This window comes from Arachis ipaensis, chromosome B01 (genome assembly GCF_000816755.2).
Source record: "Arachis ipaensis cultivar K30076 chromosome B01, Araip1.1, whole genome shotgun sequence".
NCBI classification, from domain to species: Eukaryota; Viridiplantae; Streptophyta; class Magnoliopsida; order Fabales; family Fabaceae; genus Arachis; species Arachis ipaensis.
In genome coordinates this window covers 35,155,089-35,182,750 of record NC_029785.2, presented here as the reverse complement: position 1 = coordinate 35,182,750, position 27,662 = coordinate 35,155,089, and the positions used below count along the sequence as shown (strand labels likewise).

Genomic DNA, 27,662 nt, shown 5'->3' with positions numbered 1-27,662 from the left:
CGCAAGAGTGTGCCAGACACTATTCCTTGGAATGAGGATGCAAGTGTGCCAGGCACTACATCCTCAGAACGATAGTGTGCCAAGCACTATATCTTCGGAATAACATTGTGCCAGGCACTATATCCTCGGAACGATAGTGTGCAGGGCACTATATCCCTGACGTGGCAGAAAGGCTACATATGAATGGATGTATTGAGTTGGCAACTTATAACCAACAATGTGATATCACAGCCAATAGGAACAAGCATTCATCATATGCATCTTCTATATGCTTGTTTGCTTTGCTTAACTTCTGTTGTGCCTAAATGAATCATATGTCTAATTGCTATTTGTTTTACTATTGTATATGGAGTGAACTACCAACTTGGTTCTTGTCCATTTCTCAGAATGACAACACGACCCCTCACAATAAAAACAATCCACTTCGGTCCCTATCCTCTACTTTCGTGACACAATGCAGTCCCTGTGGGTGTTTCTCCGTCAACTCTGAACGGAAAATGCTGACGTGTCAGGTTCAGAAATGGACAGGGACTTAATTGTCTCTAAATTCAAATTGGTTAGGGGTTTATTTGTCCCTATTCTTTAAACAATATCTTTTTAAAATTTTTTTATTCATTATATTAATATTTATTTTTTAATAAATTATTGAATATATAGTATAATAAGTACAAACTAATTAATAAATTATTCAAATTTAAAAATATCATTTATTATGAATAATTCTCAAATATAATTTTTAAATATATAAATAATAAATATTAAAATTTGATTAATACATTAATAATAATAACCCTATGATATACTATTAGTATTATGATCTAGATAATTTTGTAAATAATTTTTAAATATAATTTTTTAAATATATATAAATAATAAATATTAAAATTTGGTTAATACATTAATAATAATAACCCTATGATATACTATATTAGTATTATGATCTAGATAATTTTTACAATAAAATAAAAACTAATGAACACATTATTTGATATATTATATTTTATTTCATTTAGTATTAGTAACATACTCATAGTGTATGTTAGTGCAAATATAGCAAAGAGAATTATTAATTTAGTTTAAACAAATAAAAACATTAAATTTGTTATTACTTAAAACATTTTTTTTACCTTTTTGTGGTAAGTGAAGTTTGAAGCTTTTTGTCCTTGAAGAATAGAACGGAGTGTTTCATCTTGGTTGGAGGAAGAAGGAGGGTAGGTAATTTGTGGGATTTGTGGTTGGTTGAATTGAGGTGCTTGGGCTTGCCTTTGGTGGGGTGGTTGGTATCTTTGGCCTTAGTTTTGTTGTTGGTATGGAGGGTTTTGTTGATACCTGTTTTGTTGGTAGTTGTTATTCCACCTTTGATTTCCACCATTGTCTCTGCCTCCTTGGTTGTACTTGTCTCTCCATCCTTGGTTGAGATTATCTTGCCAACCTTGATTGTAGTTACTACCTTGATTATAGTTACCACCTTGTTGATAGTACCCTTGATTTGTACGGTTGTAGTAAGCATTGGTAGCCGCCAAGGTGTTGTCCTCTTGGAGTTGTGAACATTCATCAGTATAGTGAGAATAGCAAGCGCAAATTTCACATACACTCTAAGGGACTAACTGTTGACAGTGTTGTTGTGGAGGAGGTGGAGGTTGTTGTTGATTGAGTTGGAGTTGCTTGAGTATATTGGTCATCTCTCCCAATGTCTTGGTGAGAGCAGCAGTCTCATGACTAGAAGAAATTTCCGCAACAGCCTTGGGATGATTATTCATTTGCCTTGCATGTTGAGTAGACTCAGCTAGATCGGTGATCAGTTGCCACGCTTTTGTCGCCGTCTTGTACTTTGTCAGAGAGCCATTACTCGTAGCATCCAAGAGGGTCTTATCTTGAGGCTTCATGCCTTGGCAGAAGTAGCTAATTAACATCAACTGGTCAATCATGTGATGGGGGCACGAGTCAAGGAAATTCCTAAAGTGTTCCCAATACTCATAGAGAGTCTCTGATTCACCTTGAACTACGCAAGAGATTTCCTTCCTCAATCTATCTGTGACCTCTGCTGGAAAGAACTTGTCCAAGAATTCCCTTCTAAGCAAATTCCAATTAGTAATAACAGCTTCGGATTGAGTGTAGAACCACTCCTTTGCCTTTCCCTCGAGAGAAAATGGGAAGGCATATACCCAAAAAGCAGCTTCATCCGCACCATGCCACCTAGTAGTTGAACAAGCTATTTTAAAGCCTCTAAGGTGCTTGATAGGCTCTTGAGCGGGTAAACCATGGAATTTAGGCAGTAGATTAATCAATGCAGTCTTCAGCTCAAAATCAGCAGTTAAAAATTCGGATGACGCGCTTGAAATGGTTGAAGAGTAAAATCTGGAGCTCCCGCTTCCTTGAAAGTAATCCTTCTAGGAGCTGCCATAGTATCTGCACCTAAATCAACAGAAGAGGCGTCAATGGACTAAGTAGGAGAGGAGTTAGTTTCTTCCTCAAATGACGCTTCAGACTCAACCTCGGGTAAGGTTGGTGAATTGGGCAAAACTCCTTCACCACCCTCGGAGGCTAACCAACACTGAGCTCGCCTAACCAATTGAGAGAGGAGCAATTGAGAGAGGAGCAAAAGAACCAGTCTTGCATACTACTTGAGCTGGTTGAAGAGCATGAGAAACAAGGGCGAACATTAGAAGAGTAGAAGTGCCAGAAAGTAGCTTTTGAAGAAGGCAATAACCACCATGATTAAGGTGGTTGAGTTTCACCCCCTATTCTGTGTCTATTCCAATTCCTGCTTTTATGTCTAAGATTACATAATCACTAGTAGGATTTTCTTTATTTTTTTTAGTATTAATTTTCATTCTTGCCAATTGAGTATAAGATGTTCCACTCGTCATTCCATTAAATTTAAATAAAATTTTGTTGTTCTTTGAATGATGATAGCGATGAGGAGTTCGAGGCTACATATGTAAAACCCGGTTATTTAATAAATAATTAATCCATAAATTAAGATTTATTCTAGAAAATTAAAAATATGATTTTTATGGTTTGATATAATAGAGAAAATTAAAACGAGAATTTCGACACTAATTTTAAAGAATTTGGCCTAAAATTGGGCCAAACGGGCCAAACCGGACCAACCGGGCCCGTATTGGGCCCAAGGCCCAGCCAAGCCTCATTAAAGAAAAGGGCTCAGCACTCTCTCTCCTCTCTCAAACATTGAAAACGCTGAAAGGGAAATGAGAAGCATGAAACCCTTTTCCTAATTCAATCCAATCTTCAATCCTTGATAACTTTTGATCCGGAGCTCTGATTGCCGCATCGTTTGCGGCCACGCGACCGCCTTGCCAAGCTCTACAAGTCCACAAATTTATTTAAGAAGTAAGCCACGAATCCCTTCCAGTTTTCTCAGCTTTGATTTCGAAATTATTGGGTTAAAGTGTTGAGATTTTGGGCTCTTTGATGTTATAGGATCTAATTAACTTGAAGAGAAGGCTCAATCTCACTCTTTTGATCCTTGGGTATGGTAAGATCCTTAACCCTAAGTGAAACACTTAAGATTTCATGATTAGATATTGAGTTGGTGTGTGTGGGTGTATGTTTTGTGTATTAGGATATGTATGTATGAATGTTGGAGCTTGATTGAGATCTTGGAAAGCCTGGAGTGGGCCTTTGGAGCTGAAAAATCTGTTTGAAGGGTGTTGGAACATTGAAAGTTGAGGAAAAAGTGAAATTAGAAGTATTTCGGGTTGAACGGGAATCGGCCAAGGTATGGCTTCGGTTTCCTATATCTAAAATGTAATGTAATGTGAAAACTTAGGCTAGTGACCCTGTTTTCAGCAACCATGATTTCTATGCTTTTAAAACCGAATTTCCAAATTCTAAGCCTCCTTTTTCACTCTTTAAGTTCTAAATCATAATAGAATTCATAATAATTAAGAATAAGCTAGGAAAGGGGTGACTGAAAAAAAATGTCAGTAAAAATTTTCACAAAAATATCGCGTTGCAAGTATAGTTCTAAACCGACAATTAAACCTCAATCAATGTTTAGATTGTTTGTCACAATTACAAACCTAATAAAATTAACCGAAGTATTCAAACCTCGGGTCATCTCTCAAGGAATTTTAGGGAAGTGTAGTTTATTATTGGTTATGGGAAAGTATATTTTTGGGGTTTTTGAAATAAGGAACAAGAAAGTAAAATGGCGAGAAAATAAGCTGATAACTAAGAAAGCTCTTAGCAAGGAAAGAGAATTAGAAGTCCTATCGTTATTATCATCATCAATTGTAATGGTAAATGTGAATTGCCTTCACTTAGTTAACCTCTAACCAATGGAGGAAGGTCAAGTGCATACAATCAACTTGAGTTTACAAGTCCTAGTCAACTCATAGTGAGAGACTAGCTTTGGTGAAGTTCAAGCTAACCGGCAATCTTCAATCACCAATCAACAAAATACTTTTGATAACTCAAGAGTCTCTAAATAATCAATCCAAGTAAAAAACATAAAATTCTAAATCAAAATCCACCCAAGCATTTTAGCAAACACTTGGAAGGCACAAAATAAAAGCATAGAGAATCAATAAGAGATAATAAAATCTAAGATATCTAATTACAAGACAACAATAACCAATAATTAAAGAAAGAACAATAACATAAAAATATAAATTGCATTAATCTAAATCAAAGGGAGCAAGAGTGCATCAACAATGAAGTAAACAAACGGCAGCAATAACAAAGAAACTAAAAGAAGTAAGATACTAGAACAAACAAGAGTAAAGAAAAACTAAATTAAAGCAAGATGAAAATCTGAATCTAAGAAGAAATAAGACTAAAAACCCTAAAACCTAGAGATAGGCTCTCCTCTCTCTCTAGAAACCTACATCTAAAACCTAAAGTGTAAATGAATGAATAGTAAATGATTGATCCCCCTTTCCAGCTCCACTCTGCAGCCTCTAATCTGTATTTTTGGGCCTGAAACTGAGTCAAAAGCAGCCCAGGAATTCTCCCCAGTGTTTTCTATTAATTGCAGCATGTGAAGCTCATCATGCATATGCGTCAGGCACGCGTACGCGTCGCTGGACCTTGCACCTGGCCACGCATGCATGTCATATGTCTGCTGCACCAGTCACGCGTACGCATCGTCCATGCGTGCGCGTCGCTACCAGAGTCTGAAATCCTTAATATCTTGTGTTTCTTCCACTTTTGCATGCTTCTTCTCCATCCTCTAAGCCATTCCTGCCCTATAACCCTGAAAACACTTAACAAATATATCACGGCATCGAATGGTAATAAGAGAGGATTAAAATTAGCAAATTTAAGGCCAAAGAAGCATGTTATCAATCATAGCACAAAATTAGGAAGGAAACTTAAAAACTTGAATTTATATGGATAAGTGTAAGAATAATTGATAAAATCTACTCAATTCAATACAAAATAAACCATAGAATAGTGGTTTATCAATCTGCCTACACTTAAACATTAGCATGTCCTCATGCTAAGCTCTCGGGAACCAAAAGAGTGAGGGAAAAATGGTAGGACTTATGCAATGCAACCTCTCTAAATGCAAGCTACCTACATGCGTCTAGCTATTCTAATTACTATATATATATATATATATATATATGTGGTCAAAGTGAGTCAAATTTCCAAGAAATCATATATGCACAATCAAGGGCTAAATCAATCATATCAAAGTACATTCTCAATTGAGTTGAGTTGTTCAAAAGAGTTCACAACTTGCAAGATAAGCAATGATCAAAGATGGACATATGGAATTGAGCAATTGAACCCTCACCGGATATATATATGCACTCTAATCGCTCAAGTGTTTAGGGTTAATCCACTCGAATCTCCTCTAATCATGCTTTCTAAAACTTTGTTCTTCATCTAACCAATCAACAAATATTTAGTGTACAAATGCAAATATCATGAGGGTTTTTCAAGGTTGTAATGGGGCTAAGGTAAGGGTGAGGATATATGTATGGCGAAGTAAGCTATCATTTGAATATTTGACTAACCTAAGTTCTCACCTAACACATACACACACTTTATACAATTCTAAAATCAAGTTTAGCCACCCAAAATCTCACTTTTGCATATTGTCACACATTTATGTATCAATTCTAATTCCATCACATATGCATTGATTTTCTTATTGAACTTCACACTGGGGTAATTTTGTCCCCTACTTATTTTTTTCCCTTTTTTTCTCTTATATATATATATATATATATATGAAAGCATAATACATCAATGCATATGGTTTCTATAATTTCACATGAGTATACACCCAAATTCTCAATAATTGTCAACAAAAATAAAACACATTCTCATCAACCAAAGTTCTCACATTTTTCCACACTTAGTACACACTCACTATCTTAGCTAACCAAAGATTCAAATAGAAAAATTAATTATTTTTCTGTTTAAGGCTAGTGATGTGGTAATATAAAGAACAAAAGGGGGTTAAAAAGGCTCAAAGTGGCAAACAAAGGTAAATGAAATGGTAGGCTATTTGGGATAAGTGAGCTATATTCAAATCATGGCCCCAATCACATAATTGCATGAATATACACTAAATAATGGACATATAGAATGGAACAAACTAAAGATTACAATCATAGAGAAGAAAACACATAAGAATCAAAATCATGGTTAAATAATGTAACCATATAATTAGGCTAAAAAACTTACAGGTTATGTGTTCTTTGCTCAAAAACCATATTCCAAACTATATATATACATCATGCAAGTTTCAACAAGTTTTAACTCAAATCAATTTGAATCTTAATGCCCTTTTTAAGAAAAAGAAATATTCCTTGAAAATTTCATCAAATTGACCAACATTTATTATATATATCCTAAATGATATGATATGATGGGATTGTGAAAAGTTAAAAATTCCTAGTTTAATCCTATTTTCGACCAAATCAATTTTTCATATGCAACGGGATAAACTAAGCTCAATTATGTGCATTTTTCCAATCACAACTAATAAACTAAAATACTATATATATATATATACTATCAAACTAAAAAGTGCAAATCAAACTAGAAATCTAAGGTATATACAAGCAAAAGTGCAAAATGCAAAAAACTAAAAAGTACTCAAAACAACTAATATATACAAGAATCCAAAAGTGCAATAAAGTAAAAATGCAAATACTGAAAAGTACAAAAATAAAAGCAAAAGTGTCTGGAATAGTTCAACTCCGTCTACGTTACACTTGTGGTACATAGCCGGTCCCAAGCCCGGATAAAGGAGGAGGGTTGTGTTAGGTCTTTGACAACTAACATAAAAATATAGTTGAATCCCCATGACATGTATCAAAGACATTATTGCGCTAAATCTAGGTCGTTGCCCAAAAGCAACGCGTTGTATGGCTCGAGTACTATGTCAAATGAGCAAGAGCCGCTGCATCGGTGCCCGGATGTAGTGTTAAATGAGCAAGGGTTCTTGCATTTTTGTGAACGGACGAGGGTAAATAAGCTAGTTTACAAAGTAAAAGGTAAAGGTCGGAGCAATAGAAGGTTGAGATTTGGGACATATAACATAGAAACTCTAACAGAAAAGTCCATAGAGGTGGTGGATACCATGACAAGGAGGAAGATTAACATTATGTGCCTACAAGAAACAAAATGGGTTGGTGCGAAGGCTAGGGAGTTGGATACTTCTGGTTTTAAACTTTGGTATACAGGAAAGGTAAAGAACAGGAATGGGATTAGAATTATTATGGATAAGCAGTGGAAGAAAGACGTAGTGGATGTCAAGAGGGTGGGAGATCGGATCATCTCTATCAAACTTGTGGTGGAGGGAGGTGCTTTCCATGTGATTAGCGCCTATGCACCGCAAGTGAGTTCAGACGAACAACACAAGATAAGGTTTTGGGAGGATCTAAAGAGTTTGGTTCAAGATATACCTTCAGGAGATAAGATTTTCTTAGGAGGAGATTTAAATGGCCATGTTGGTAAAGAAGTGACTGGGTATGGGAGTATTCACGGAGGCCATAGTTTCGGGATGATCAATACCGAGGGTAAAACTATTTTGGACTTTTCCTCAACCCTTGATCTTCTCATCGCAAATACATGTTTTAAAAAGAGAGACGAACATCTTATAACCTATAAGAGTGGCATGACAAGCTCTCAAATCGACTTCTTCTTGTTGAGGAAAGTCGACAAGAAATTTTATATTAATTGTAAAATTATCCTGGGAGAGAGTTTGACAACACAACATAGAGTGCTCGTCATGGATTTTTGCATTGAGCAAAAGTTGAGAAAATGATATTATACGAAGAACCCAAGGACGAGGTGGTAGCGGATGAAAGGTGAGGAACAAAGAAGCTTCCTAAGATGGGTAGGAGAAGAAGCAAAGTGGGATGGGAATGGAAGCGCAGAAGAGATGTGGAGAGAGATGGCAGAAGTTATTAGATGAACAGTAAAAGAAAGCTTTGGTGAATCTAAAGGAATAGGACCAAGAGACAAGGAGTCCTGGTGGTGGAATGCGAGTGTACAAGAAAAGATAAAGATAAAAAGGGAGTGCTTTAAAGAGTGGTCTTTATGCCGCAACGCAGATAACTAGGAAAAATATAAGGCGGCTAAGAAAGAGACAAAAGTGGCTGTAAGTGAAGCAAGAACAAGAGCATATGAGGGTCTCTACCAGTCTTTGGGCACGAAAGAAGGAGAAAAAGGTATATATAGAATCGCAAATAGTCGTGAAAGAAGAACGAGAGATTTGGATCAGGTTAAGTGCATAAAGGATAAGGATGGAGAGGTGTTGGCTCAAGAGGAGAAGATTAATAAAAGGTAGAAGAGCTACTTCTACGAGTTATTTAATGAGGGACAGAAGACTCTTCCGAACCTTGGTCGGTTATGCACAAGGGAAGAAGATAAAAACTTTGACTACTATCGAAGGATTCGAGACTTCAAGGTAAAAGAGGCTCTAAAACAGATGAAAAATAGCAGGGCAGTAAGACCTGATAATATCCCGATTGAGGTTTGGAAGGGCCTTAGAGAAAAAGGCATCAACTGGTTAACCAAGCTTTTTAATGAGATTTTAAGGTCAAAGAACATGCTTGATGAGTGGAGAAAAAGCACATTGGTACCTATCTACAAGAATAATGGGGATATACAAAGTTGCAAAAACTATAGAGGGATCAAGCTCATGAGTCATACCATGAAGTTATGGGAAAGGGTGATAGAACTGAGGTTGAGAAAAGAGAAACAAGTAACAGAGAACCAATTTGGATTTATGCCAGGCAGATCTACCACTGAAGTGATATACCTATTAAGAAGGATGATGGAGAGGTATCGTAGTAATAAAAGGGATCTACATATGGTGTTTATTAATTTGGAAAAAGCGTATGATAGGGTGCCAAGGGAGGTCTTATGGAAGGTTTTAGAAAAGAGGAGAGTAAAGATCGCATATATTCGTGCAATTAAAGACATGTATGATGGGCCACAACTAGTGTGAAGACTCAAGGTGGTGTGACAGAGGAATTTCTTATTGGTATAGGATTACACCAGGGATCATCCTTAAGTCCATACCTTTTCACATTAGTCTTGAAAGTACTCACAAAGCACATCCAAGAGCCTGTGCCATGGTGTATGCTTTTTGTCGATGATATCGTCCTTATGGGAGAGTCAAGGGAAGACCTAAATAAGAAGTTAGACTTATGGAGAGAAGCTCTAGAAGTGTATGGTCTGTGCATAAGCCGTAGCAAGACGGAATATATGGAATGTAAGTTCAGTCTGAGAAGGGAAAACCCTAATATAGAGGTGAAGATTGGAGAAAACATCCTTCAAAAAGTTAAAAGTTTTAAGTATCTTGGGTGCATCATACAGGATAATGGAGAGATTGAACAGAATGTAAATCATAGGATCCAAGCAGGTTGGTCAAAATGGCGGAGTGCATCTGGTTTTATATGCAACAAGAAAGTGCCTTTAAAACTTAAAGGTAAATTCTATCGCACCGCTATAAGACCGGCTATGCTTTATGGTACGGAGTGTTGGGTGGCCAAAGAAGAGCACGAACATAAGCTGAGTGTGGCAGAGATGAAGATGTTGAGATGGATGAGTGGTCATACGCGATTGGATAAAATAAGGAACAAAGATATAAGGGAGAGAGTTGGAGTAGCACCCATTGTGGAAAAGATGGTTGAATCGCATCTCAGGTGGTTTGGACATGTGAGAAGAAGACCGATAGGACACTCAATCAGGAGGGTGGATGAGATGGAAGATAAACAAGGGGCGAAAGGCAGAGGAAGACCTAAGAAGACCATCCATGAGGTGGTCAAACGAGATCTACATGTAAATGGTCTCTCTGTAGACATGATACATGACAGAGCACAATGGCGCCATTTGATTGATGTAGCCGACCCCACCTAGTGGGACAAGGCTTTGTTGTTGTTGTCTTAAATGACAGCATTGTCCTCAATGCTACAACTCAGGCTGGGTGAGAAGGGTCATCGCCCACTGGTCCACTGTCAGCTGTAGGTGTCTGCGACTTTGCCAGCTGCTCAGGCTGAGTCTCCTCATGCTGTATAACCTCCTGCTGGTCCTCCTCTTCCTCAGAGTGCTCCAAGGGTGTGTCAGGCTCAGAAGGGATGTCAGTACGCCCATAAGTCATAATCAGCTTCAAACATACACAAGCGACGCTGCAATTGCTCATAGCATCGCTGATTGCGGTGCTCCATCTAATCAATGCGCTCGAAAAAGGTGCTGCACAAGGTGGTAAACTGGCTAAGAAGTGGTTGATGGTGCAGCTAAAGTAGGCGGTGCTGAAGGTGCTGCTGAGGATGTGGCCGCCTCAGTGGGAGTAGTAGTAGGTGGTCTGTGGCCTAGAGGTCCAAATCGCTTGCCGTGCGGAATAACCTTCTTACAGTCGGCAATTGATGGTCTCTCATTCTGGGGCTCCCAGGGTACCTCAGCTCGAATAGCCATCTAAGTGATCAAATATGAGAATGCCAAGGTGCCTCTAACATGTACTCGAGACATATACTTCCTGATGAGTCTTGGGAGGTATAGGTCCTTTCCTTCCAAGACACCCCAGATAAGAAGGATCATAGCTGCTGGTACCTCTGACTCATGAGTACTAGACATGACATAATTGCTCAGTATCTGTTGCCACAGTCTAGCCTCATCGTTGAGAGAATCAACCTTGATACCCCGTGGAGTTTCCTTCAACTTTCCCATAGCCCACGGAACATCAGGATGAATGGCTATAGTACGCAGGACGGCATCCCAATCAAAACTCATAAATCTAATAGCTTCCTCGGCCTTCTGAAAACCATCTGTACACTACAAGAAAATGAAATATTTGTAACAAATTTAAAATTGTTACAAAAAAAATAATATTTTGTAATAATAATTTGTAATTGTTACAAAAGAATAATGTTTTGTAACAACATTACAAGTTGTTACAAAACATGATAATATTTTGTAACAACCTGATTTTTTGTTACAAATTATGTTAGTTTTTGTAACGAGATGGTATTTTGTTACAAAATATTATAATATTTTGTAACAAAAAAAAAGAAGTTGCAAAAATTCAAAATATTTTGTAACAAAATATTTTTTTGTTTTTTAGTTACTTTTTATTATATTTTTATTAGTTTTTATGCAAAAATCACATTTCTGGACTTTACTATGAGTTTGTGTGTTTTCTGTAATTTTAGGTATTTTCTGGCTGAAATTGAGGGACCTGAGCAAAAATCGGATTCAGAGGCTGAGAAAGGACTACAGATGCTGTTGGATTTTGACCCTCTTTTACTCGAAGTGGATTTTCTGGAGCTACAGAAGTCGAATTGGCGCGCTCTCAATTGCGTTGGAAAGTAGACATCTTGGGCTTTCCAGGAATATACAATAGTCCATATTTTGTCCGAAATTTGATGGCCCAAATTGGTGTTCAACGCCAGCCAGAGACTCTTTTCTGGCGTAAAACGCCAAAACTGGCACCAGAACTGGAGTTAAACACTCAAATTGGCATCCAAGCTGGTGTTTAACTCTAGAAAAGGCCTATGCACGTGTAAAGCTCAATGCTCAGCCCAAGCACACACCAAGTGGGCCCCGGAAGTGGATTTCTACACTCTCTGCACTTAGTTACTCATTTTCTGTAAACCTAAGTTACTAGTTTAGTATAAAAACTACTTTTAGAGATTCATTTTGGTAACCTTTGAAATTTTACATCTCATATTGTATCTTCTACAGCATGAGTCTCTAAACCCCATAGGTGGGGGTGAGGAGCTCTGCTGTGTCTCAATTGATTAATGCAATTACTATTGTTTTCTTTTCGATCACTCTTGATTCTGTTCTAAGATACTCACTCGTACTTCAATATAAAGAATATGATGATCCGTGACACTCATAATCATTCTCAACTTTATGAACGCGTGCTTGACAACCACTCCCGTTCTATCTGAGCTCAACGTAGTCATTGAGCGACAGCTTGAGTGCGTATCTCTTGGGTCTCTGATCCACGGATTTGACTTGCCTCTCCTGACAACAGAGCATTTGAATCCGTGAGATTAGAACCTTCGTGGTAGAGGCTAAAACCAGTTGGCAGTATTCCTGAGATCCAGAAAGTGTAAACCCTGTCTGTGGTATTCCGAGTAGGATCTGGGATGGGATGACTGTGACAAGCTTCAAACTCACAAATTTTGGGCACAGTGACAGCGTGCAAAAGGATAGAGAGATCCTATCCCGATACAAGTGAGAATCGACAGATGATTAGCCATGCGGTAGCTGTGCCTAGTATTTTTCATCTGAGACGAGAGATCCAACAGTTGATTAGCCGTACAAAAACCGTACCTGGACCATTTTCACTGAGAGGATGGATGGTAGCCATTGACAACGGTGATCCACCAACATACAGCTTGCCATGGAAGGAAACCATGCATTTTTGGAGAAGAAGACAGTAGAAAAGTAGAGATTCAGACGATAGAGCATCTCCGGAACTTCAACCTGTTGCTTATTACTGAATCACAAGTACATTCATTTCATGTTATTTACTTTTCATAAACAAAATCATTTTTATCACTAATCTCCTGACTAAGATTTACACGATAACCATAGCTTGCTTCAAGCTGGAAATCTCCATGGGATCGACCCTCACTCACGTAAGGTAGTACTTAGATGACCCAGTGCACTTGCTAGTTAGTTGTGCGGAGTTGCAAAGGTGTGATTGCAATTCCGTGCACCAAGTTTTTGGCGCCGTTGCTGGGGATTGTTCGAGTTTGGACAACTGACGGTTCATCTTGTTGCTTAGATTAGGAAAAATTTATCTTTTTTTGGTTTAGAGTCACTAAATTTATGTCTTTTATTATTGTTTTTGTTAAAATTTTAAAATTCTTGTTTTCTTTTTCTAGATTTTTTTCCGAAAATTTTTAATAAATAAATAGATAACAACCAATAAACTAATAATTGAGTCTTCTGTTTGGGTTTAGTTTCATGTTTTATGTTTGGTGTCAATTACATGTTTTTATTTTCCTTCAATTTTTCGAATTGTATGCTCTTTTTATTCTTCATATTTTCGAGTTTTATGTTCCTTATTCTTTCTTGATCTTCAAGTTGTTCTTGTTTATTTTCCTTGTTTGATCTTTAGTTTTTCTTGTTTTGTGTCTTTCCTTGTTTTTCTTGTGCAATTTCGAATTATTAGTGTCCAAAGTATAAAAATTTTTAAGTTTGGTGTCCTTTGTGTTTTTATTTTCTTAAAGATTTCCAAAATTTGTTCTTGGTGTTCATCTTGATCTTCAAAGTGTTCTTGGTGTTCATCTTGATCTTCAAAGTTTTCTTGTTTGTTTTCTTTGTTTTGATATAAAAATTCTAAGTTTGGTGTCATTTTATTGTTTTTCTTTTTCCTCATTAAATTCAAAAAAATATCTTTTCCTTTATTTACTCATCATTTTCGAATTCCTTAGGTTGACTTAGTCAAAATTTTTAAATTTTGGTAGTTTCTTGTTAGTCAAGTTAAAATTTCAATTTTAAAAAATTTACCTTTTTAAATCTTTTTTATTTCGAAAATCTTTTATAAAATTTTTCAAAATCTTTTTCTTTTTTTTTTTTACAATTTTCGAAACTTGCATCAATTTTTTTTATTTACTTTATTTTAATTCCTTTGATTTCAAAAAAAAGGGGGATAAAATTTTTATTTACAATCCACATCATCTCCCTTTCTCCATCATGGACTTAAGTGGAAATGAACAGTCCAGAAGGACTTTGGGGTCATATGCTAACCCCACTACTGCTTCATATGGGAGTAGTATCTGTATGCCCCCCATCAGAGCCAGCAATTTTGAGATAAACCCTCATCTCATTATCATGGTGCAGCAAAATTGTTAGTATTCCAGTCTTCCACAGGAAGAACCTATTGAGTTTCTGGCATAGTTCTTACAAATTGCTGACACAGTACGTGATAAGGAAGTAGATCAGGATGTCTACAGATTATTACTATTTCCATTTGCTGTAAAAGATCAAGCTAAGAGGTGGTTAAATAACCAACCCATAGCAAGCATAAGAACATGGAAACAATTATCATACAAATTCCTGAATCAATATTTCCCTCCAAAAAGGATGACACAGCTAAGGCTGGATATCCAAGGCTTTAAACAAGAGGATAATGAATCTCTTTATAATGCCTGGGAGAGGTACAGAGAGATGCTAAGGAAATGCCCCTCTGAAATGTTTTCAGAATGGGTGCAGTTAGACATCTTTTACTATGGGCTTACAGAAAAGGCCCAGATATCTCTAGACCACTCAGCTGGTGGATCTATACATATGAAAAAGACAATTGAAGAGGCTCAAGAGCTCATTGATACAGTTGCCAGAAATCAGCACCTGTACTCAAGTGGTGAGACCTTCATGAAAGAAGAGGCTGAGGCAGTATCCACTGAACTTAGTCCTCCAGAACAAATTGTTAAACTCAATCAGCAATTATTTTCTATAACAAAACAATTAGCAGAATTTAAAGAGATGCTACAAGAAACCAAAGATACTAACCAGAATATGGAAAAACAATTGGATTAGACAAGACAGCAGTTATCTAAACAGATAACAGAAGAGTGCCAAGCTATTCATTTAAGGAGTGGAAAGACATTGAATGTCTCAACTCAAGGCAGCAGAAAACCAAAAAAGGAACAACTGACAGAGGATGACCAAATCACTACCCAAAATCCCTCTAAGGACAGTAAGAGCCCAGAGAGGAATAATTCTGGTGTTTAAACGCCAGAAAAAGGGTAAGAAGTTGGCGTTGAACACCCAGTGGATGGCCAATTCTGGCGTCCAAACGCCAGAAAAGGGTGGCAATCTGGTGTTGAATGCCCAAAAAGCACCCAGTTCTGGCTTTCAAACGCCAATGAGGGATCAGACACCTGCAAGTGCTGATAACAACCCCCTTAAGCAGGCTTCTCCAACCACTTCTGTAGGAAATAAACCTGCAGCAACTAAGTTTGAAGAATATAAAGCCAAGATGCCTTATCCTCAGAAACTCTGCCAAGCGGAACAGGATAAACAATTTGCCCGCTTTGCAAACTATCTCAGAACTCTTGAAATAAAGATTCCGTCTGCAGAGGCACTTGAGCAAATACCCTCTTATGCTAAGTTCATGAAAGAGATCTTAAGTCATAAGAAGGATTGGAGGGAGACTGAAAAAGTTTTTATCACTGAAGAATGCAGTGCAGTCATTTTAAAAAGCTTACCAGATAAGCTTAAAGATCCCGGAAGCTTTATGATACCATGCACATTAGAGGGTGCTTGTACCAAGATAGCTTTAAAGGGTATTTGACTGAAGAAGTCAAACCAACCCGAATATGTCTCCAACTTCTGATGACTCCATTAAAATTTTATTAGACGTAATTGAGGACATGATTGTCAAGGTTGGGCCATTTGCCTTTCCCACTGACTTTGTAGTGCTGGAAATGGAGGAGCACAAGAGTGCAACTCTTATTCTAGGAAGACCTTTTCTAACAACTGGACGAACCCTCATTGACGTCCAAAAGGGAAGATAACCTTGAGAGTCAATGAGGATGAGTTTAAGTTGAATGCTGTCAAAGCTATGCAGCATCCAGACACATCAAAAGACTGCATGAGCGCTGATATTATTGACTCCTTAGTGGAAGAGGTCAATATGACTAAGAGTCTCGAATCAAAGCTAGAGGACATTTTTAAAGATGTTCAACCTGATCTGAAGGAACCAGAGAAAACAGAAGAACCTCTGAAAACTCCTCAGGAAGAGGAGAAGCCTCCTAAACTCGAGCTCAAACCACTATCACCATCCTTGAAATATGCATTTCTGGAAGAAGATGACACTTTTCTGGTAATCATAAGCTCTGCTTTAAAGCCGCAGGAAGAGAAAGCACTAATTCAGGTGCTAAGGACACACAAGACAGCTCTTGGGTGGTCCATAAGTGATCTCAAGGGTATTAGCCCAGCCAGATGCATACACAAGATCCTATTGGAGGATGATGCTAAGCCAGTGGTTCAACTACAGAGGCGGCTGAATCTAGCCATGAAGGAGGTGGTGTAGAAAGAGGTCACTAAGTTACTAGAGGCTGGGATTATTTATCCTATTTCTGATATCCCCTGGGTGAGCCCTGTCCAAGTTGTCCCCAAGAAGGGAAGTATGACAGTGGTTCATAATGAAAGGAATGAACTGGTTTCCACAAGAACAGTTACAGGGTGGCGTATGTGTATTGACTATAGAAGAATCAATACAGCCACCAGAAAGGATCATTTTCCTTTACCATTCATAGACCAGATGCTAGAGAGACTAGCAGGTCATGAATACTACTGCTTTTTAGATGGTTATTCAGGTTAAAACCAAATTACAGTAGATCCTCAGGACCAAGAGAAAATAGCATTCACATGTTCATCTAGAGTATTTGCCTACAGTAGGATGCCATTTGGTCTGTGCAATGCACCTGCAACCTTTCAGAGGTGCATGCTCTCTATCTTCTCTGATATGGTAGAGAAATTTCTAGAAGTCTTCATGGATGACTTCTCAGTATTTGGAGACTCATTCAGCTCTTGTCTTGACCATCTAGCACTTGTTCTAAAAAGGTGCCAAGAGACTAACCTGGTTTTAAACTAGGAGAAATGTCACTTTATGGTGACTGAAGGAATTGTCCTTGGGCACAGAATTTTGAACAAGGGAATAGAGGTGGATCAAGCTAAGATAGAGGTAATTGAAAAATTACCACCACCTGCCAATGTTAAGGCAATCAGAAGCTTTCTGGGGCATGCAGGATTCTATAGGAGGTTTATAAAGAATTTTTCGAAAATTGCAAAACCTCTGAGCAATCTGCTAGCCGCTGATACACCATTTGTCTTTGACACAAAGTGTTTGCAGGACTTTGAGACTCTGAAAGCTAAGCTGGTCACAGCACCAGTCATTTCTACACCAGACTGGACATTACCATTCGAACTAATGTGTGATGCCAGTGACCATGCCATTGGTGTAGTATTGGGACAGAGGCATGACAAGCTTCTGTATGTCATTTATTATGCTAGCCGTATTTTAAATGACGTGCAAAAGAATTACACAACCACAGAAAAGGAGTTTCTTACAGTGGTTTATGCCATTGACAAGTTCAGATCTTATTTAGTAGGATCAAAAGTGATTGTGTACACTGACCATGCTGCTCTAAAATATCTCCTTACAAAGTAGGATTTAAAACCCAGACTTATAAGATGGGTGTTGCTTCTGCAAGAGTTTGATATAGAAATAAGAGACAGAAAAAGGACAGAGAACCAAGTAGCTGATCACCTGTCCCGTATAGAACCAGTAGCAAGAGTGTCCCTCCCTCCTACTGAGATCTCTAAAACCTTTCCGGATGAGCAACTCTTTGCTATTCAAGAAGTACCGTGGTTTGTAGACATTGAAAACTATAAAGCTGTGAGATTCATACTCAAAGAGTACAGTAAGCAGCAAACAAAAAAAATTGGTTTCTGATGCAAAGTACTACTTGTGGGATGAACCATATCTCTTTAAGAGATGTGCAGACGGAATAATCCATAGATGTATGCCTAGAGAAGAGGCACAGAAGATCCTATGGCATTGCCATGGATCACAATATGGAGGACATTTCGGAGGTGAGCGAACAACCACAAAGGTTCTCTAACGTGGTTTCTACTGGCCTACCCTCTATAGAGACTCCCGAGAGTTTTGTACGTAACTGTGATAGTTGCCAGAGAGCTGGTAATCTACCTCACGGTTATGCCATGCCTCAGCAAGGGATCTTAGAGATTGAGTTGTTTGATGTATGGGCTATTGACTTTATGGGGCCTTTCCCACCATCATATTCAAACACTTATATTCTGGTGGCAGTAGACTATGTATCTAAATGGGTAGAGGCAATTGCAACACCCACTAATGATACTAAGACAGTGATGAAGTTCTTCCAGAAGCACATCTTCAGCAGGTTCGGTGTCCCTAGGGTACTGATCAGTGATGGAGGAACTCATTTCTGCAATAGAGATAAATGGGCAGGCTGAAGTCTCAAATAGAGAACTAAAACGAATCTTGGAACGGACTGTAAGTACCCGTAGAAGGGATTGGGCAAGAAGTCTGGATGATACTCTGTGGGCATACAGAACCGCATTCAAGACTCCTATAGGGACCTCTCCATACCAACTTGTATATGGAAAAGCCTGTCATCTACTAGTGGAACTGGAACACAAGGCCTACTGGGCAACCAGGTTCCTAAACCTTGATACTAAGGTAGCTGGAGAGAAAAGATTACTCCAGTTGAATGAGCTGGAGGAGTTCAGACTCAATGCTTTTGAGAATGCTAAAATTTATAAGGAGAAAGCAAAAAGGTGGCATGACAGAAAGCTGTCATCTAGAATCTTTATGCTAGGACAAAAGGTTCTGCTGTTTAACTCTAGGCTCAGGTTGTTCCCTGGGAAATTGAAATCCCGGTGGAAGGGACCATATGTGATTACAAGTGTGTCACCATATGGATATGTAGAGCTTCAGGATATTGACTCTGACAAAAAGTTCATTGTTAATGGACAAAGAGTCAAGCATTATCTTGAAGGAAATGTTGAGCAAGAATGCTCAAAACTGAGACTAAATTAAAAAGCTCAGTAAAGTCCAGCTAAAGACAGTAAAGAAGCCCTTGCTGGGAGGCAACCCAGCCATTATAAAAAATTAGATGTTTATAAAAATTATATAAGTCTATTTAATTTTGTTATTCATGTTAGTTAATGCATTTCAATGAATAAGTCAGGAAAATGGAGGTCTAGGACATAAAGCAGAGGAATCACAGTGAAAAGGAGCTCACTGGCGTCAAAACGCTAATAAAGGGGCATTCTGGGCGTTAAACGCCAGAATGGCTATCATTCTGGGCGTTTAACGCCAGAGAAGGTATCATTCTGGGCATTAAACGGCAGAATGGGCAGCATTCTGGGCTGTGATTGCTCTTAATTTCCATCCAATCTGAATCCTCTATTTTGCTACGATCCCGGTCACTGCTGTGAATACTATGCCTCTGCCGTTTTGGTTGTGTGGGAGTCACCGCTGCTGCCATGAAACTAAAAGGGAAGGGAGTTGTTATGTTAAATTATGCGATTGCGACATCAAGGTAGGGGCTTTAACTTAAATAATTTTAATTTTAAAATGCCCATAAAGTTTGTTGAATTACTGCAAAGAGGTTTAATTATCATGAGTAATTAATTGATTATATGGATGTTGAATTATGACTGTGAAATGTGATTGGAATTGTTGATTCAGTGTTATTGATTGGATGCTCCTCCATTGCTTATGGTGCATTTGAAGAAATTGGCCCTTTTAGGATTAAGCCTGATGGGAAGTCACTTTACTTGAACCCTTATATGCTTGGAACAAATGTATGAACAAAATTGAAACATTTTGCATCACCAACTGTGTTATTTTTTCTTGTTCTTTACATGCTTTTGATTGCTTGCTGGTGTTAGTGTTGTAGTGGCAAACATATTATTCCTTGATTCTCCTGTTGGTGTCAAGTTTTCATACTCGAATAAGACGATGGATCTGTACACATTTGGTGATCAGAGAACAGGTAATGAAGTTGTCACATCTGTTCATCATGTCGATTTTACTTTGTTCATTACGATCTTGAGTTGGTTGTGTGCTTGTATTTGGGATCTTGGGGTTCCTGAATTTACAGCTGAAGATGCATATACATTTCTTGTTAAGTGGTCTGAAAGATTTCTTCAGTATAAGCATAGAGAGTTCTACATTGCTGGAGAAAGCTATGCAGGTGATTGATTGATATACTAGTTTTTTCTTAAATGTTTTAGAATACTAATTTTAAAAATTTATTGCAATTGCTGGAGAAAGCTTTTGTTTTAGAAAATTTGTTGATTCGGTTACGATAGATAGATGAGATTCTTTACTAGAGTCGATATATGAATTCATCAATGTTTTGTTTTTAGTACATTTTAGTACAACTGATTCTTGCCAACTTTGGGTGATCAATTTTGTTCTTGTGGCAGATACATTATCAAACCACTGGTCCAGAGATATGGAAAGGTTTGGAAGGAAAAGTCGACATGCTTGTATGCGGGATAGGTAGTGGTGGTATCATCACTGGTGCAGGAAAATATCTGAAAGAGCAGAATTCTAACTTAAAAGTTAGTTATTCTTTAGATACATTTGCAGAAGGTAATTTCTGCTATAATCATGGTGTTATTTTCTTATGTTATCATTTTTCTTTTGACATTTTGTAGTTGATTAGTGTGAAACCAACTGAAAGTCCAGTGCTCTCAGGAGGAAAACCTGGTGAGTTACAACCTCTTCTGTGTGACAATGACTTTCTTGTATTTTTTTTAAAGAAGGTTATTTATTTATTAGACGTCCTCATGGTTAAGGTCCACAACTTCATTTGTAGTACCCAGTGATTTGTAATTTCTCATTATTAATGTGTAGGTCCATACAAGATTCAGGGGATTGGTGCAGGCTTTGTCCCCGGTGTATTAGAAGTCAATCTTCTCGATGAAATCATTCAAGTAAGCTTTATTCAAGAGTTGATAAAATGTTGTGATTCATGAAGTCAAACTAAATTTTATGTTTTGTTAACTTTGAGATATGTTTAAATTGGTAGATATTAAGTGAAGAAGCTATAGAAACTGCAAAGCAACTTATGCTTAAAGAAGGCCTATTTATAAGTTCTCCAATGTATGTGTATTAGTATTCTGTTGTGACACTTGTAATTTCTGGTAACATATTCAGTTAGTGATCAAAGAATATTTGATATTGTTAATAACCTTTTATTTTGTTTTTTTTTCTTTTGTTTGGTAATCTATCTTATTTCAGGTTTACTCTTATCAGTAACTTATTTCTTCCCAAGAAACAGATCTCACATGTTGGATTACTAGCTTGCTCTGTAGCGATGTGTTAGAAAAGATGCTTGTAAGTAGTTGCACTCCAAGTAATCAATAATAAGTTGCAGAACTCCAAATCACAATGCTTTTATCCTCATATAACTTAATTTTTACTCGGATGAAGATAATGTTACGTGTTATTTTTTGATTTTGGTTTTCATTGTTTATATTTCCAAGTGTACTAAATTGATGCCAATATGCTAGACTTTATATTGACTGAAATATGCTAGAAGAGTTAATAATTATAAATTTGATATGATACAATTTTATGTTAGGAAAAAATTGTGTTTAGTTGAATTTGTAGAACTTATTTTATTGTAAAAGAATCTTAATGACATGTAAGATGTTTTAATTATCTATATAATTATATATTATATAAATGTTGAGTTAGTGGGATTAGCAAATTAATTGATATATCAATTATTTAATTAAATATTTTAAAATGAATTTTCTATTTTGTAACTAAAAGAATAAAAAATGTTACAAAAGCAAGTAGTATTTTGTAACAAAATATTATGATACAAAAATCTAAATTGTTACGAAAAGTATTTTAAAAGTAAAAAAGTGTTACCATTTTTGTAACAAATTTTGTTTTTTTTTTATCAAAAAAATTTGTTACAAAACATTACTTTGAATTGTAACAGTTCTATTTTTTGTTACAAAAATTTTTTGTAACGGGACATACTGCAACGGCCCCTTTTTTTTGTTACAAATTCCTTTTGTTTTAAAATTTTGATTTTTTGTAACAATTTTTTTGTTATAAATATTACTTTTTCTTGTAGTGGTATCATCTATTTTAGGCCATAAGTGAAGGATATCTTGTATTGCCTCCTCAGTGACCAAGATTTGTTTGCCCCGAAGATGAACTGCATCAAGGGTCGTCCGATAATAGTTGAAATAGAACTCACGGACCCATGATGCGTTCACATCCGCTAGCTCCCTATCAAGAAATACCCAACCTCTCTGTTCAATCTGATGTTCAGTATACTTCCTCATCTTGGTTGGTATTCTGAGCTTTCTTTCCAATTAGAGTTTCCATTTTTCCAGAAATACCGAAAACTTGACTTCACAGTAAAGGTTAGCAAATCTGACTGAGTCGGAAGCAGGCACAAGTTGATAAGCTTTTTCTTTATCAGTAAATTTCTTTTCACATCAAAATTCATCCGATATAGCAAAGGATGACTGTGCTCTCTTCCTTTTACTGGAGCTGGCCTTAGCCTTGTCTTTCCCTTTCCTATCAGACATCCTGAAAAATAGAATTTTCAGGGCACAAATTATCAAATCAAAGCAGAGAAACAGAAAGGCAAACAATATACAATCAAGACAAACAGAAGATAGGCAACAGAGGGGTTAAAGCTCAAACATGAAGTGAGTCACTAAAGTTACAGTTAACTTGGAAGGGAGTATAAACAGAATTCACATTCCAATTAATTGTGTATAAAGGAAATCAACTTTCTTGTTCCTTAAGAAACAACATTGCTATACATCAAAAGAAGAGTTAAAAAGTCAGTTTAAAAAGGCAAATTAAAAGAAGGATGAAAAACATTTAGTTAAAAGTTAAAAAGATAGAAGAAAGGAAGTTAAATGTTAATAACATAGCAAATATTGTTCTTAACCAAGATAGCGTCCAAAAATTCTAAATGGCAAGTAACTCACATTCATATAAGGTAATGCAAGTCATTAATAATGAAATATGTAAGGCACAAAGGCATAAAAGATAAATACAAGTCATCATCAATGTATTTGATCACTCAAGTACAAAAATTGGTGTGGAGGAATTAAATATGTACTTATGTAACCAAAAGTGAATTGAAACTAAAAGTTTATATAAAACGGCTACAAAAGTAAAAAGGCACCAATAATCACAACTTGAAAGAACCTCAAACAAAAAGGAACAAGACTAGGCCAAATAGAAAGTTTATGAAACAACTTCAACGGTCAAAGGGGGAATATACTCGAAATATGACCATGAAGGATAGAAATTTGGACCTAACTTGAGCAATGAAAAACGTAAAAGAGGTTCAAAATTCATTGGTCAACAACATTCTAATTGACACAGAAATCCGTCAACTAGTTTCTTGTTGTCTCCAATGATGTAATTCGAATAAAGGGAACTAAAGAATAGCGGAAATGCCAACCAATTAACCGATGAATTGAGTTTGGTAAAAACTAAATGAAATCCAAGTAAAAAAAATGTACCAAAATCAATTCATGAGTTGGAGTTAAAAACATAACAATTTTCAAAAAAAATTTGGCAACATTCTGGCAGTAAATCGAGCATTCCCAGTTTAATCAAACAACAAAACAAACTCAGTTCATATGAATTCAGATTACTCAATCAGCATAAATCACAGTAAATTTATATGAATTGAACAGCAGCAAGCAAAGTAGCAACAACAGCAACATATAGCTTAACTAAAAGAAATCAACATCATCATCACTCAACAAAACATAAGAGAATCAGTCATTCCAAACAATGACAGCAGCAAAAGAAAACAGACCTAAATCCACTAACCAAAATCCTAGAAACTACCTAACCACCTAGAATTAACTAGCTAATCTAACATAACTAATAAATAGAAATTAAATAACTAATCAACCTATTCTAATAGAATAATAAAAGGACTCAGAAAGGGAAACAGGGAAAACCTGGAAGGGGAGCAGAAACAGAAAAATGACAGAATAGAGGACTAGAAGGGGTGGAAAGAAACACACGACCGGCCCAGAGGTGGCATTGCCAGTGGCAGTTGAAGAAGAACTGGCGGCAGAGCGAGGGAAGCAGAGCCATAAAAGAGAGGCGGTTCAGAAACAATGCTTGAAGAATCAGGCGAGGTGGTTGAAGAGGAGAGGAGTTCACCGGTGGCAATGGATGGCCGCGGCGGTGCTTGGTGGTAGGGGAGAAGGCGAGACGGCCAAGAAAGGGAGATAGAGAGGGAAGAAGAAGGAAAAAAAGGGAAGAGAGAGGTGGTCGGCGGCAGATCGGAGTCACCGGACTGGTGAGGGGATGCGACTGAAGCTAGGGTTCTCGCGTTAGGGGGTTAATAAATTCAAATCCACGCGTACACGTGGGTGACGCGTGAGCGTGGAAGAAGGAAAAGAAGAGATGACGCGTATGCGTCGTTGTCGCGCATGCGTGAAGGTAGAGAAATGAAAATGACGCATATGCATAAAGCACGCGTACGCGTGGGGCGGAATTGTTCTACACGCACAATTTTGGCACACTTGTCGCACAACTCTCTGCAATTAGTACTGGGGCAGCATTTAGGCACGACGCGTGCACGTCGGTCACGCCCACGCATGGAAGGCCAGAAATAAAAATGATGTGTACGCGTCAGCGAGGTGCACGCGTGGATTGGGTTGGGCGCCTAGCATCCCCCTCCCCCGCCCCCGCGCATGGTTCCAGCGCAGCTCTCTGGTTTTTGTACCAGAGGTTGCAGCATTCAATATGACGCGTGCGCGAAGGCCATGCGCACACGTGGGACACTTTTTTTTGAACCAACATGCTATCAAATTAATGCCAAACATTAGTAAACAGGTGAAACCACAACTTAAACCAAATAAACCCAACTAAAATTGAAAATTCAACTTATTACCAATATAAATAAAAGAGAAAATAGGAAGAATTTACCATGGTGGGGTGTCTCTCACCTAGCACTTTTAGTTAAAGTCCTTAAGTTGGACATTTGGTAAGCTCCTTGTCATGGTGGCTTGTGCTTGAACTCATCTTGAAACTTCCACCAACGCTTGGACTTCCAAATAGCTCCAACATTTCCAAGTGAATTCACCAAGCCTTAATGAAGTTCTTCACAAGATTTGAGCTCCCAAAGTTGATCCTCTTGTATGTCGGTATCCCAAATCTTGTTTCTACACCCGTCTTTAAATTGATCATCATTATTCCAACCAGGTGGCAAGCGATCCGAATTCTCAATGAAGTACCAAACTCTTCTTTTAGATCCAACCAATTGATCACCAGTCCGATCCTTGCATCTAGCTCTTGAAATCTCAACCTTGATGAGTCTTGATTTGCAACTCCAACCACTAAACATCATTCTCTTACGCTTCATTCCACAAAACCTCCTAAGTTGACCATCCGTTTCAAGCTTACCATACTCAAGTGGGACAATAAAGCTAAGAGAGATAAGCTTTACCCACTCAATTGGAGGAGTAGACGGTAACCTAGGTAGAGAAGTCTCCAATGATCTTGACAAGGCATATTCAACTCTCGTCCAACCTTACCGAAGAACTTCCACCTCAATGTTGCTTTCAATTTTATCGGGAGAAGATTCTTTAAACTCAAGGGTTTCACTTGTGGATGAAAATTCATCATTACGAGGACTTGATTCATGATCATCATCACCAAGGGAACTTGCCTCTTTATCTATTCCATCCAATTCTTCATAGGGAATATACCTTGAAAGTTGTGCACCTTGTTCCTTAACCTCTTTTTCCAATCCAATGGAGGGGGATTCAATTGTAGATAGAAATTCATCAATTATTGAATCCATCTCTTGATCAACCTCCTCAAAGTCTTCAACCATGATATGCTTTGGAGGTTGTACACCTTCCTCATCATCAAATTCAAACTTCTTGAAAGGAGGCTCTATGACTTGAGGTTCCCATGGACTCTAAACATCTCCCAAGTCTTCGACCACTTCTTCTTCTTCTTCAATAATTACGGCTTCCTCCAATTGTTCTAGTACAAAATCACATTCTTCATTTTCCACCGGAGCTTCTAATCTCTCCTTCATGCTACGCTCCTCATTAAATCCTCCACATGCGGCCATGGGAGTACTTTGAGTGTCGAAGCATAGGGAGACTAAATTATTTACTACCTCGCTCAAGGTAGCTATGAATTCTAGTGTCTTCCTTTGAGTTTCACGTTGCTCATGAAGAAGAAGGCCAAGGGTGTCATCCATTGTAGATTGGAGTAGATATGAAGGTTTGTTACTTGGAAGGAAGGATTCATGATAGGAAGGTGGTTCATCTTGATAAGGGTATGGAGATGGTGTATATTGAGGTGGTGGTTCTTGGGAGTAATTGTGTTAGAATATGGGTGGTTCTATGTATGGTTCAGATGGTTCATATGGTGGTTGGTATGGTGGATATGGGTTAGGGTCATATGGAAGTGTTTGATTGTAGGGGGCTTGTGAGTATGGTGGTTCAAAACTATGTTGAAGAGGGGGTTTATAGGCATTTGGTGGTGGTTGTTGGCAGTCCCAAGGAGGTCCACCATATCCATTGTCTTGGTATGCATCATGGAATGGCTCTTGCTCGTAGTACGTTGGAGAGGGTTGTTGCCATGGAGGTTGTCCATAAGCTTGAGGCTCCTTCCACCTTTGGTTGTCCCATCCTTGATGCATGTTCTCATTGTAATCTCCACTTTCTACAATATAATTGTAACCACACTCATAGTCAAAGGGGTGAGAATTCATAATGAAAAGAAAAAATAAAAAACAAGAACTAATAAGAAATGAGTAAACAAAGTCCTAAAACTAGCAAAAACTAACAAAGAAGCACAAAGGCAAACATCTTCACAATATTAACAATAACCAATAATAAGGCACACATTTGTAATTCCCCAGCAACGGCGCCAAAAACTTGACGGAAGAAAACTGTCGGTAAAGATTTTCACAAAAATATCACGTTGCAAGTATAGTTCTAAACCGACAATTAAACCTCAAGCAACATTTAGATTTTTTGTCACAATTACAAACCCAATAAAATGTGATGGTAAATGTGAATTTCCTTCACTTAGTTAACCTCTAACCAATGGAGGAAGGTCAAGTTCATACAATCAACTTGAGTTCACAAGTCCTAGTCAACTCATAGTGAGAGACTAGATTTGGTGAAGTTCAAGCTAACCGGCAATCTTCAATCACCAATCAACAAAAGACTTTTGATAACTCAAGAGTCTCTAAATAGTCAATCCAAGTCAAAAACATAAAAATATAAATTAAAATCCACCCAAGTATTTTATCAAACGCTTCGAAGGCACAAAATAAAAGTATAGATAATTTATAAAAGATAATAAAATCTAAGATATCCAATTGCAAGACAACAATAACCAATAATTAAAGAAAGAACAATAACAAAAAAAAATATGAATTGCATTAATCTAAATCAAAGGGAGCAAGAGTGCATCAACAATTAAGTAACCAAATGGAAGCAATAACAAAGAAACTAAAAGAAGTAAGATGCTAGAACAAATAAGAGTAAAGGAAAACTAAATTAAAGCAAGGTGAAAATCTGAATCTAAGAAGAAATAAGAGTAAAACCCTAAAATCTAAAGAGAGGAGAGAGCCTCTCTCTCTAAAAACCTATATCTAAAACCTAAA

General features: G+C 37.4%; 1 protein-coding gene across 1 annotated transcript; it reads left to right on the top strand.

The window, feature by feature from the left end:
* Positions 19,529-21,134, top strand: LOC107605373 (cysteine synthase-like). The gene is made up of 7 exons (XM_021108942.1): positions 19,529-19,547; positions 19,697-19,812; positions 20,112-20,204; positions 20,440-20,577; positions 20,674-20,725; positions 20,873-20,952; positions 21,048-21,134. The coding sequence occupies exons 1-7, from the start codon at positions 19,529-19,531 to the stop codon at positions 21,132-21,134; spliced, it is 585 nt and encodes a 194-aa protein (XP_020964601.1).

Bases quoted from the DNA above. Each gene is read 5' to 3' on its own strand.
- LOC107605373 (XM_021108942.1), top strand. The intron at 20,205-20,439 runs GTGATTGATTGA...TTCTTGTGGCAG, and splicing joins TGCTGGAGAAAGCTATGCAG to ATACATTATCAAACCACTGG. The intron at 20,953-21,047 runs GTAAGCTTTATT...TTAAATTGGTAG, and splicing joins TTCTCGATGAAATCATTCAA to ATATTAAGTGAAGAAGCTAT.